This window comes from Macaca fascicularis, chromosome 15 (assembly GCF_037993035.2).
Source record: "Macaca fascicularis isolate 582-1 chromosome 15, T2T-MFA8v1.1".
NCBI classification, from domain to species: Eukaryota; Metazoa; Chordata; class Mammalia; order Primates; family Cercopithecidae; genus Macaca; species Macaca fascicularis.
In genome coordinates, this window is record NC_088389.1 from 52,576,801 (window position 1) to 52,589,937 (window position 13,137).

Below are 13,137 nucleotides of genomic sequence, written 5' to 3' on the forward strand. Positions count from 1 at the left end.
TATACAAAAATGAACACAGTTTTAATTAATCATGTCAGTATTTGTGAAAAATTACTTTTGTAACTAGAGAAGGCAGATGGGATACAGTAACCTGAGAACACTAGCTCTTCATTATATCTAACTTCATTTTAAACCCCAATGTTTTTTAGTATTGCTAGTACTATCTTACCATTAATAGTCATGACTATGGTTGCTATTCAGTTGAGAAACAGCAAAGAAAGTCAACAAGATTTGGTTTGGCTAACTAGGTAAGAATCAAATGAAAGGAGATGAGAGGTTAAAGTAAACGTGTAATCAGGAGTGAGGAAGAATTAAATGAGCCAAACCAGTGGTTCTCAAACCCAGCTGCACATCAGAACCACTTGGGGAACTTTTAAAAATGCAAATTACCAGGACTTAACCATAAACTACTAAATCAGATACTGGAGGGCAGGCTTGAGAAACACATGTCTGTGTTTTTAAATTAAGAATTTCAGGATTTTGCTGTTCATCTGGGCTAGGAGCCACTGAGGTAAAACAAAACAAAACTCCCCTATCAAGGAGCAGGGATTAAAAGGGTGATAAAAAGACAGGTTTTACACAATCTATCATACGGCACCCTTGGTGCTTGCTACGGCAAGTGAGGAACTTGACTATGGAGTAGCCGAGGGAAGGGGACTAACTGTTGCTAGGAACCACATCTCATCTCTGTATCCTCAGTACAGAGTAAGTGTACAATATCTGACTAGAATGAGCTCAGCTGAGTAAAGAGAATATGTGATATTATCAATTAAGGACCACCTGTATCTTCCTGAGCCAAAGTACTAAATTGGAAAAACAATGGCCTTTGGCATTTTGTAATACATCAATGATTGTCAATTGAAAAGGCACAACAGAATCAGAAACAATCAGGAAACTTTTTCAAAATATACTGACAGTTTACCTCTCCAACTGGTGGGTCAGAGTGTCCGCTGAGAGGAAACATGCATTCTGAAAACTATTTCCCAAGTAACTCAGGGCAACAAATAGAAAGTGAACGTCATATAAATAAAGAGAAAAATGTCACTTGGCACTGCTTCAAAATGTATTAAGAACTCTTTTGATAACCAGATAAACAATTTTTAAAAATTTGTAACTTACCAGTAGTAAAGAAATAAAGGGAAGCATGGAGAAAAGAAAAACAGACATAACTATTGACATTGGTACTTTAATTTCAGAGAAAAGTTAAATAACAAAAACTCTTCCATTGCAGCATTCCAGACTTCCAATCCTAAGTCACTTTTTCAAGAAACAACTTATAGTAAGTTTTATGTCAAGCGTGATCTCCTCCCATCCCCTCCCTCACCCTACTTCTCTAAAGGACACCTTGACCACTTAACTATCTGAATTTAAGTAAGGCTCTTCAGCTACCTCTAGTCTGGGTTGTTTTACCAGCTTCCCAAATAATTTCTTTACTGTCCAATTCATCTTGCTCATTATTATAAGATAAAGCTAACTCTGATTCCTTTATTTAAAAATCTTCATGTACTTCTATACTACTCACAAACGACTTAGCATGACATTCTGGTTCTTGATTTAGTCTCAATCTGCCTTTCTAGCCTTCTCACCCCTAGAGATCACTATATAGCTAAATATACCAGCCAAAATGTTGTTTAAACTCACACCATATACTTCAGTGCCTTTGCTATGGTGGTTCCCCCTTTCAGTGCAAGTCTAACCACACATTTTCCCACTTGCTCAAAAACCAGCCTAAATACCACTTCTTTAATGAAAGTCCTCCAAATTCTATCAGGCTAAATAACCTGTCGGAGGACTCCAGCTCCAGGCCCAAATCCCGTGTGTGATTTTTTTTTCTCTTTTTAAAAATTATTATACTTAAAGTTCTGGGGTACATGTGCAGAATGTGCAGTTTTGTTACATAGGTATACACGTGCCATGGTGGTTTGCTGCACTCATCAACCGGTCACCTACTTTAGGTATTTCTCCTAATGCTACTCCGCCCCTAGGCCCCCACCCCCGACAGGCCCCAGGGTGTGATGTTCCCCTCCCTCTGTCCATGTGTTCTCATTGTTCAACTCCCACTTATGAGTGAGAACATGTGGTGTTTGGTTTTCCGTTCTTGTGATAGTTTCTGAGAATGATGGTTTCCAGCTTCATCCATGTCCCTGCAAAGGACATGAACTCATCCTTTTTTATGGCTGCATAGTATTCCATGGTGTATATGTGCCACATTTTCTTTATCCAGTCTACCATTGATGGACATTTGAATTGGTTCCAAGTCTTTTTATTGTGAATAGTGCCCTGATAAACATCCGTGTGCAATGTGACTTTATAGCAGCATGATTTATAAATCCTTTGGGTATATATCCAGTAATGGGACTGCTGGGTCAAATGGTATTTCTAGCTCTAGATCCTTGAGGAATTGCCACACTGTCTTCCACAATGGCTGAACTAATTTACACTTCCACCAACAGTGTAGAAGAGTTCCTATTTCTCCACATCCTCTCCAGTATCTGTTGTTTCCTGACTTTTTAATGATCACCATTCTAACTGGCATGAGAAGGTATCTCATTGTGGTTTTGATTTGCATTTCTCTAATGACCAGTGATGATGAGCATTTTTTCATATGTTTGTTAGCATATGTTTGACAAGTGTCTGTTCATATCCTTTGCCCACTTTTCGATGGGGCTGTTTTTTCTTGTAAACTTGGTTAAGTTCTTTGGCGATTCTGGATATTGGCCCTTTGTCAGATGGATAGATTGCAAAATTTTTCTCCCATTCTGTAGGGTGCCTGTTCATTCTGATGATAGTTTCTTTTGCTGTGCAGAGGCTCTTTAGTTTAATTAGATTCCATTTGTCAATTTTGGCTTTTGTTGTCATTGCTTTTGGTATTTTGGACATGAAGTCTTTGCCCATGCCTATGTCCTGAATGGGATTGCCTAGGTTTTCTTCTAGGATTTTTTTGGTTTTAGGTCTTATGTTTAAGTCTTTAATCCATCTTAAGTTAATTTTTGTATAAGGTGTAAGGAAGGGGTCCAGTTTTAGTTTTCTGCATATGGCTAGCCAGTTTTCCCAACACCATTTATGAAACAGGGAATCTTTTCCCCATTGCTTGTGTTGTGTCAGGTTTATCAAAGACGAGATGGTTGTAGATGTGTGGTTTTATTTCTGAGATCTCTGTTCTGCTCCATTGGTCTATGTATCTGTTTTGGTACCAGTACCATGCTGTTTTGGTTACTGCAGCCTTGTAGTACAGTTTGAAGTCAGGTAGCATAATGCCTCTAGCTTTGTTCTTTTTGTTTAGGATTGTCTTCACTATGAGGGCTCTTTTTTGGTTCCATATGAAGTTCACAGTAGCTTTCGCTAATTCTGTGAAGCAAGTCAAATGGTAGCTTGATGGGGATAGCACTGAATCTATAAATTACTTTGGGCAGTATGGCCATTTTCACGATGTTGATTCTTCCTATCCATGAGCGGGGAATGTTTTTCCATTTGTTTGTGTCCTCCCTTATTTCCTTGAGCAGTGGTTTGTAGTTCTCCTTAAAGACATCCTTCATATCCCTTGTAAGTTGTATTCCTAAGTACTTTATTCTCTTTGTAGCAATTGTGAATGAGAGTTCACTCATGATTTGGCTCTCTGTCTGTTATTGGTGTATAGGAGTGCTTTTGATTTTTGCACATTGATTTTGAATCATGACACTTTGCTGAAGTTGCTTCTCAGCTTAAGGAGATTTGGGGCTGAAACGATGGGGTTTTCTAAATAAACAATCATGTCATCTGCAAACAGAGACAATTTGACTTCCTCTCTTCCTATTTGAATACGCTTTATTTCTTTCTCTTGCCTGACTGCCCTAGGCAGAACTTTCAATACTATGTTGAATAGGAGTGGTGAGAGAGGGCATCCTTGTCTTGTGCCAGTTTTCAAAGGAAATGCTTCCAGTTTTTGCCCATTCAGTATGATACTGGCTGTCGTTTTGTCATAAATAGCTCTTATTATTTTGAGATACGTTCCATCAATACCCAGTTTATTGAGAGTTTTTAGCATAAAGGGGTGTTGAATTTTGTTGAAGGCCTTTTCTGCATCTATTAAGATAATCATGTGGTTTTTGTCATTTGACCTGTTTATGTGATAGCTTACGTTTATTGATTTGCATATGTTGAACCAGCCTTGCATCCTAGGGATGAAGCCAACTTGATCATGATGGATAAGCTTTTTGATGGGCTGCTGGATTCAGTTTGCCAGTATTTTATTGAGGATTTTCGCATTGTGTTCATCAGGGATATTGGCCTGAAATTTTCTTTTTTTGTTGTCTGCCAGGTTTTGGTATCAGGATGACGCTGGCCTCATAAAATGTGTTAGGGAGGAGTCTGTCTTTTTCTTTTGTTTGGAATAGTTTCAGAAGGAATGGCACCAGCTCCTCTTTTGCCTCTGGTAGAATTCGGTTGTGAATCCATCTGGTCCTGGACTTTTTTTGGTTTCTAGGCTATTAATTACTGCCTCAATTTCAGAATTTGTTATTGGTCTAGTCAGGGATTCGATTTCTTCCTTGTTTAGACTTGGGAGGGTGTATGTGTCCAGGAATTTATCCATTCTAGATTTTCTAGTTTATTTGCATAGAGGTGTTTATAGTATTCTTTGATGGTAGTTTGTATTTCTCTGGGATCAATGGTGATATCTCCTATATCATTTTTTATTGCATCTATTTGATTGTTCTCTTTTCTTCTTTATTAGTCTGGTTAGTGGTCTATCTATTTTGTTGATGTTTTAAAAAAACCAGCTCCTGGATTCATTGATTTTTTGAAGGAATTTTAGTGTCTCTATCTCCTTCAGTTCTGTTCTGATCTTAGTTATTTCTTGTCTTCTGCTGGCTTTTGAATTTGTTTGCTGTTGCTTCTCTAGTTCTTTTAATTGTGGCGTTAGGGTATCACTTTTAGATATTTCCTACTTTCTCTTGTGGGCATTTAGTGCTATAAATTTCCCTCTACACACTGCTTTAAATGTGTCCCAGAGATTCTGGTACATTGTATCTTCGTTCTCAATGGTCTCAAAGAACATCTTTACTTCTGCCTTCATTTTGCTATTTACCCAGTAGTCATTCAGGAGCAGGTTGTTCAGTTTCCATGTAGTTGTGTTGTTTTAAATGAGTTTCTTAATCCTGAGTTCTAATTTGATTGCACTGTGGTCTGAGAGACTGACTGTTATGATTTCCATTCTTTTACATTTTCTGAGGAGTGTTTTACTTCCAATTATGTGGTCAATTTTAGAATAAGTGTGATGAGGTGCTGATAAGAATGTATATTCTGTTGATTTGGGGTGGAGAGTTCTGTAGATGTCTATTAGGTCTGCTTGGTCCAGAGCCGAGTTCAAGTCCTGAATATCCTTGTTAATTTTCTGTCTCATTGATCTGTCTAATATTGACAGTGGGTGTTAAAGTCTCCCACTATTACTGTGTGGGAGTCTAAGTCTCTTTGTAGGTCTCTAAGAACTTGCTTTATGAATCTAGGTGCTCCTGTGTTGGCTGCATATATATTTAAGAGAGTTAGCTCTTCTTGTTGCATTGATCCCTTTACCGTTATGTAATGGCCTTGTCTCTTTTGATCTTTGTTGGTTTAAAGCCTGTTTTATCAGAGATTAGGATTGCAACTCCTGATTTTTTCTTTCTTTCATTTGCTTCATAAATATTCCTCCATCCCTTTATTTTGAGCCTATGTTTGTCTTTGCATGTAAGATGGGTCTCATGAATACAGCACACTGATGGGTCTTGACTCTTTATCCAGTTTGACAGCCTGTGTCTTTTAATTGGGGCACTTAGCCTGTTTACATTTAAGGTTAATATATTGTTGTGTGTGAACTTGATCCTGTCATTATAATGCTAGCTGGTTATTTTGCCCATTAGTTGATGCAGTTTCTTCATAGTCTTGATAGTCTGCACAATTTGGTATGTTTTTGCAGTGGTTGGTGCTGATTGTTCTTTCACTGTTTAGTGCTTCCTTCAGGAGCTCTTGTAAGGCAGGCCTGGTGCTGACAAAATCTCTCAGCATTTACTTGTCTGTAAAGGATTTTATTTCTCCTTCGCTTATGAAGCTTAGTTTGGCTGGATATGAAATTCTGGGTTGAAAATTCTTTCCTTTAAGAGTGTTGAATATTGGCCCCCACTCTCTTCTGGCTTGTAGGGTTTCTGCAGAAAGATCTGCTGTTAGTCTGATGGGCTTCCCTTTGTGGGTAATCCAAGCTTTCTCTCTGGCTTCCCTAACATTTTTTCCTTCATTTCAACCTTGTTGAATCTGACGATTATGCGTCTTGGGGTTGCTCTTCTTCAGGAGTATGTTTGTGGTGTTCTCTTTATTTCCTGAATTTGAATGTTGGCCTGTCTTGCTAGGTTGGGGAAGTTCTGGATAATATCCTGAAGAGTGTTTTCCAACTTGGTTCCATTCTCCCTGTGACTTTCAGGTACACCAATCAAATGTAGATTTGGTCCTTTCACATATTTCTTGGAGGTTTTGTTCATTCCTTTTTATTCTTTTTTCTCTAATCTTGTCTTCTTGCTTTATTTCATTAAGTTGATCTTCAATCTCTGATATCCTTTCCTCCACTTGATTGATTCGGCTATTCATACTTGTGTACGCTTCACGAAGTTCTCGTGCTGTGTTTTTCAGCTCCATCAGGTCATTTATGTTCTTCTCTAAACTGGTTATTCTAGTCAGTCATTCTTCTAACCTTTTTTCAAGGTTCTTAGCTTCCTTGCATTGGGTTAGAACATGCTCCTTTAGCTCGGAGGAGTTTGTTATTACTCACCTTCTGAAGCCTGCTTCTGTCAATTCATCAAACTCATTCTCCATCCAGGTTTGTTCCCTTGCTGGCGAGGAGTTGTGATCCTTTGGAGGAGAAGAGGCATTCTGGCTTTTGGAATTTTCGGCCTTTTTGTGCTGGTTTCTCCCATCTTTGTGGATGTATCTACCTTTTGTCTTTGATGTTGGTGACCTTCAGATGGGGTCTTTGAGTGGATGTGCTATTCCTTTCTGTTTGTTAGTTTTCCTTCTGACAGTCAGGTCCCTCTGCTGGAGTTTGCTGGAGGTCCACCCCAGACCCTGTTTGCCTGGGTATCACCAGCGGAGGCTGCAGAACAGCAAAGACTGCTGCCTCCTTCCTCTGGAAGCTTCGTCCCAGAGGGGCACCTACCAGATGCCATCCAGAGCTCTTCTGTATGAGGTGTCTATCAGCCCCTACTGGGAGGTATCTCCCAGTCAGGATTCACGGGGGTCAAGGACCCACTTGAGGAGGCAGTCTGACCCTTAGTAGAGCTTGAACGCTGTGCTGGGAGGTCCACTGCTTTCTTCAGAGCCATCAGGCAGGGACATTTAAGTCTGCTGAAGCTGTGCCCACAGTCGCCCCTTCCCCCAGGTGCTCTGTCCCAGGGAGATGGGGGTTTTATCTATAAGTTCCTGACTGGGGCTGCTGCCTTTTTTTCAGAGATGCCCTGCTCGGAGAGGAGAAATCTGGCAGTCTGGCCACAGTGGCCTTGCTGAGCTGCAGTGGCCTCCACCCAGTTCGAACTTCCCAGCAGCTTTGTTTACATTGTGAGGGGAAAACCACCTACCCAAGCCTCAGCAATGGCGGACGCCCCTCCCCCCACCAAGCTGGAGCATTCCAGGTCAATCTCAGACTGCTGCTGTGCTGGCAGCAAGAATTTCAAGCCAGTGGATTTTAGTTTGCTGGGTTCCGAGGGGGTGGGACCCGCCGAGCCAGACCACTTGGCTCCCTGGTTCCAGCCCCCTTTCCAGGGGAGTGAACGGTTCTGTCTCACTGGCATTCCAGGTGCCACTGGGGTATGGGGAAAAAAAAAAAAAAAAAAAAAAAACTTCTGCAGCTAGTTTGGTGTCTGCCAAAAAGGCCACCCAGTTTTGTGCCTGAAACCCAGGGCCCTGGTGGGGTAGACGCCGGAGGGGATCTCCTGGTCTGCGGGTTGTGAAGACTGTGGGAAAAGTGCAGTATCTGAGCTGGAGTGCAGGGTTCCTCAGGCTCTGTCCCTCACGGTTTCCCTTGAGTTGGGGAGAAAAATCCCCGACCACTTGCACTTCCTGGGTGAGGCCACGCTCTACCCTGCTTCAGCTCGCCCTCCATGGGCTGCACCCACTGTCCAACCAGTCCCAACGAGATGAACCGGGTACCTCAGTTGGAAATGCAGAAATCACCTGCCTTCTGCATCTATCTTGCTGGGAGCTGCAGACCGGAGCTGTTCCTATTCAGCCATCTTAAAGATCAAATCTGGCACATCTTTCTTCCTAAGAATGCCCGGGGCATTTTCTTAATTTGGCAAACTACAGTCAGCTCCACATTAGCCATAAGCTTCCAGGCAGCAGTCCTTGGGAAATTCTCCTGGAAAGAAGGCAGGCGTGCCGTCTAGTGACATGCATGGGCCCTGTGTGTGATCTTTCAGGCCTAAGCATAGGCAGGCGTTGATGAGGCAGGGTTGGGGCACAGGGTAGGGTGAGCTGCCCTCCTCACACCAGACTTGGTGCACAGCTAGTGCACTGTAGTTTCGAGAGAGAGTTGCAATTCCACTCTTCTCCCCATCATGATCGTACACCGTATCTGCAATCCTACCCTAGGCACCTCTATTCAGAGGTCCTCTTCCTGGAGAGAGGCCCTAGGCTGAGTTGCTTTTCAGGTGTCTCTGCATAAAACTCCTTTAGGGCAGAGGTCAGGGGAGGAGTGATGGTCTGAAAATATTTTTCTCCCCTCTGTTTTAGTATTTTTCCCATTTTAGCCCTCACTGCCCACCTTCTTGGCTCTCAGGTCCATAAACTGGCAGGAGCCTTTTGTTTGGGGCTTGCTGCAGTGAGAAGATCCACTACTTGTGATCTGTGTTGATTTACGTGACCTTCACCCAGTGCCATTCTGTTGGGAAAAACTGAACAATGGGGGAGTGAGTATTCTTTCCTTTGTGGCCTCTTGCTTATACTATCACAGCAAATCAATAAATGTTTGATTATTACTTTTAGTTTGACTATCCTACCTAACCACCTCAACATCTGGTAGCTCTGGGCATCTTTCTTCCTCTGAACACCTTTATTCACACTTACCATTGTACATATGTCTACCTTGCATTATTGCTACTTGCACATACATCTCATCTACATAAGTTAGGGCAAATTTCTTGAAAGCAGACAGTGTTTATCCCTATAAATCCTATAACATCCAGCAGACATCCTACAGTGAACAAATATTTATGGAAAGAATATATAAATGCATATAACATTCCACAAGTAGCCTATATGTAAAATACTCTTAAAAAGTAGGAAGGGAGAAAGAAATAATATAACCTTAAATCACAAATATGTAGTCTATTCATAGACTGTTAAATTCAGCATTTTCCAATTTATCATACACTATAAAATCACTTTTCCCAATAGCAAGTACATAAACTGAAAAGAAGAGGAAGATAATTTTGAAAAGAGAACACATTCTGGTTTCCAGTAAAGATATGTAGTATCTTCAAATAAGCATTATATTACTCATGCAAATTGAAACAATTCATCTTTCTGGAACTGTCTTGACAATTTTAGCAATGACCTTTATTTTTTATCCTTGTTGATTCTGAAACTGCCTAATTATTATAAAATAGAGAACTCTTCAAACCTGCTGTGTGTCAAATACAAATAAAAGCGAAGCTATAATGTTAGACTAGTGAATATTATTCAGTACAACAAGAAGGATGCCAGGTATGAGTAAAAGCGTAAAAATAAATCAGATAAGGAAAAAAAATTCAAGAAAGACTTTAAAGCAGAGCTTACTTTGTTACCATATACAATATAATCCGAATAATATGCAGCACACTACAATGTAAATTCAAAACATAAGCTACCAATACAGTCTACACAGAGCAGTATTTTAGCTTATGAAGGCTGCCGCAATGGCTTCTGCTTATTGGTTAAAAGAAAAAATTAAAGTTTTTTTAATCAGCCAAGCTAGATTATACTAAGTCCTAGAACTAGACAGACATAGATCATCACCTTGTATGTTTCTTCAGTGAAGTAACATGGACACTGTCAGATAAAAACAGGCAACTGTTAAGAAACTGTTTTACAACTTAAATTTAACAGCTTATAACAAAATCAGATTAAAGGCCTGCTGAGGAATTTTTGGGGGTTCATTTTTGTTATTGTAGCTCACAAAGGCATTTATCTTCAGTTTGAGCAAAAACTTCTTCTATTAAAAAAGAAAGAGGCTCCCATGCTTTGACTTTATTTAAATAAGTTAGTTATGACAATAACAAAAGGCCCTCGAACCTGCCTCTTAGGTTCATTGTGTTGCTGATCAGAAGCAAGACCCTAGGGTTGTACCTGCTAAACGCTGTTATTTAGTGCAGATCAGACCTGCAGGTAAGATAGGTGACCTATAAGTCTAAAATTCAGGAATTAAACTAGAAACTTCTAAGCAATTCAAGTTTCTGTATATATAACTTCAAAGAAATGGAATACTGAAATGAAAATGTGTAAGAGGATTAGGGATGAAACTAAAACAAAAGTAACAAAAAATGTTAATGCCATATTAAACTACTGACAAATAGTATTATATTCTTCACTTTGGTGCTGCCAATATACTGTAAATCTCATAGGTATATTGACTAAGAATTTCAATGAAAATTATTGTTAAGTAAGAACCAGTGTACAAGCATTTGTCCATATGGCAGATTTAATGACCTAGCTTACCTGCCCTTGTTCTCTTTTCCTTTCATTTTACTTTCTTGACCTTTTCCTCCAGTAGGATCCCACTCTACACAGGTATCTTCAACTTTCAGGTTCAAATGGGATGAGGAGTTATCCAAATTGAAGTTAAGTGCTATTCAAGATAATATTTCAATATATTTTTAAAATATAGCATATCTCCACTTTCTGAAACACAGCGATCACATTATTTTTAACTCAATTCAATACTGAATACAGAAAATAAAGTACAAATTCATAATCCTAGCACTTAAAATTCTCAACAATCAGGCTGTAATTTATAATTCTTATCTGATTTCCCATTATTCTTCTCAATATATCCTATACTCCAATCAAATACAATGTACTTGCATGGTCACTGACATTTCTGCTGTTCATTCTACTAAAATCTCAGTGAGTACACAGTAACCTAAATCTCCTGTTATTAGGGTATCAGTTGACTGTTACGACAAAATAGGAAGGGGAACTGGAAGAATTAAGGAGAAGGATAATTTTACACATAGTGTAAAAAATTATAGAACCTGGCATACACATTTTCTCTAATACTCTAATATTTAATAATTTCATACCTAAACTCTCAGTTTCAAAGTAAGACAAACATGGAGAAACTGAGGCCATGATGGCAGAACAAGGAAACTGGCCCAGCCGATAGATAATTTACATGACCAAGTGTACAGAGGAAAAAGGGACCACATAAATGAAAAAAAAAACCCAAAAAACATAAAACTATGCTTTCCAAATTATTTGATATTTTGAGGAATTACCTATACTTTTCACAAGACTTACTCAGAACTGCTAATTTAGGAAATCAGTGAAGCAAGGTATACGCTTCCCTCCTTGGAAATTTAGGGTAAATCATTAGAATGTATTGATTCATGACTGATCACACCATTCCTTTTATCTTAAAATATAACTCTCGGAATCTTTATCTTGCAAGGTATCAGCTATTACACAGTTACTAACTAATCTGCCTGTTAGTTCTATTTCCCTCCAAAGGTTCAAACTTCTAGTTTATATTAAGAAATACAGTATCCCTTTACAAAACCTTGTTTCACTTACAGATATTACTTAATTTAGCTAAGGCTTCAGTGTGTCTGTGAACTACGATTCTCTATGTGTTTATTTTGTTGTTTGATGATGCATATCTGTTTACCTAATGAATCAACAATCCTTTTATCCCCTATTGTTCTGTAAAGAGCACTTTAATTCCAACTATGTATTGGAGCTATTGTTCATTGTTTTTATTTATGAAACAACATTCTGAATACAACTCTACTGACCACAGAACTTCCAGTAAATGTCATACAAGGAAGTTCACAGCTTTCAAAATCTGTATTTAAACAGAAATGAACTTACAGAAAAAAGAGATAATGCAGCAATAATGCAGCTTTTTAGTAAAAATAGAAATAGAATTCCTTAATAGACAGGTTATCAAAAGGTTAGGATTATGTAACACTGATACCCTGCATTTCCAAGAATGAACTGCCTTAATAAAGTTAACATCTATATGTGAGTCATTCGGTAATGCATGTGAGAGCATCTACATTTTTGAGAAAGAATACTGGATTTAACTCTAAGGTGCCACCAATTCTCAACTGCTTGCTAAAATCCTAAGGCTGTTTTTTTAAAAAAGGAAGAAATCCTAAGGCTGTCCCCTAATGTTTGTTATGCTGGAGAGAAGGGCCACCAGCAATACTGATGTCAAAGGTGGTAAAAAAAAAAAAAAAAAAAAAAAAAAATAGTGCCATTGAAAACCACCTAAAACCAGATTTATCAAATACCGCAGCATCCAAACAAAAAGGCATGGGTTTCAATCCTAAGGAGTGTCATTTTCATATCTCTCTTTCTTTTTGGACACTACCCCTTTATGGGACCTCAGTTAAGTTATAGAGCTCCTTAATGTAACCGAGATAACATTCTATAGTTTAAAATAATAATAATAATAATAAAAAGACTAGCCTCAAAAGTGAGGTCCTATCTCTTGTATAAGTCCTAAGTCCTATAATACAACTAGATACCGGTTCCCATATCTTTAAGAGTCTGTCAAAACAAAGTACCAAAAATCAGAGTACAGATATGTTTCACATGTTTAACTTTGTGCCACTGGCTGCTTTCTTGGTACTATAAAATTATATCATAGCCACTATCAATTAAATTTGGAGAATAATTTGTGATTTAGTAATTTAATATCATTTACCTTCACAAGAAAATAACTTATACCCTAAATATTCTGGTGATAAGAACTTATATTACTCTTCACTTCTGAGAATTTCAATGCCAGAAGAAATAGTGCTACACATGTTGGAGGGCAGAAATAAACAATGATCACTATTTTCCATATCAAGAACCTTAAGTGGAAGCATATGAAATTTTAGTAGGCTCAACTACTTAATCTCCACCTTTCTTCCTTTCTCTCTCGTTTTTTGTCCA

At 38.8% G+C, this 13,137-nt stretch overlaps 1 protein-coding gene across 15 annotated transcripts in view; it reads right to left on the minus strand.

Annotated features, from left to right (window-relative positions):
• FSD1L (fibronectin type III and SPRY domain containing 1 like) overlaps positions 1 to 13,137 on the minus strand; it is a 90,235-nt gene that overhangs the window by 18,530 nt on the left and 58,568 nt on the right. For 9 of the 15 annotated variants that reach the window (XM_045373565.3, XM_045373564.3, XM_074016943.1 and 6 more), the window contains 2 exons: positions 10,693 to 10,822; positions 9,994 to 10,026 (listed from right to left, as the gene is read on the minus strand). In XM_045373565.3, the coding sequence (XP_045229500.1) occupies positions 9,994 to 10,026; positions 10,693 to 10,822 (163 nt within the window). The remainder of the gene's footprint in view (positions 1 to 9,993; positions 10,027 to 10,692; positions 10,823 to 13,137) is intronic. The other 6 variants (XM_045373568.3, XM_045373566.3, XM_074016940.1 and 3 more) reach the window with 1 other exon arrangement.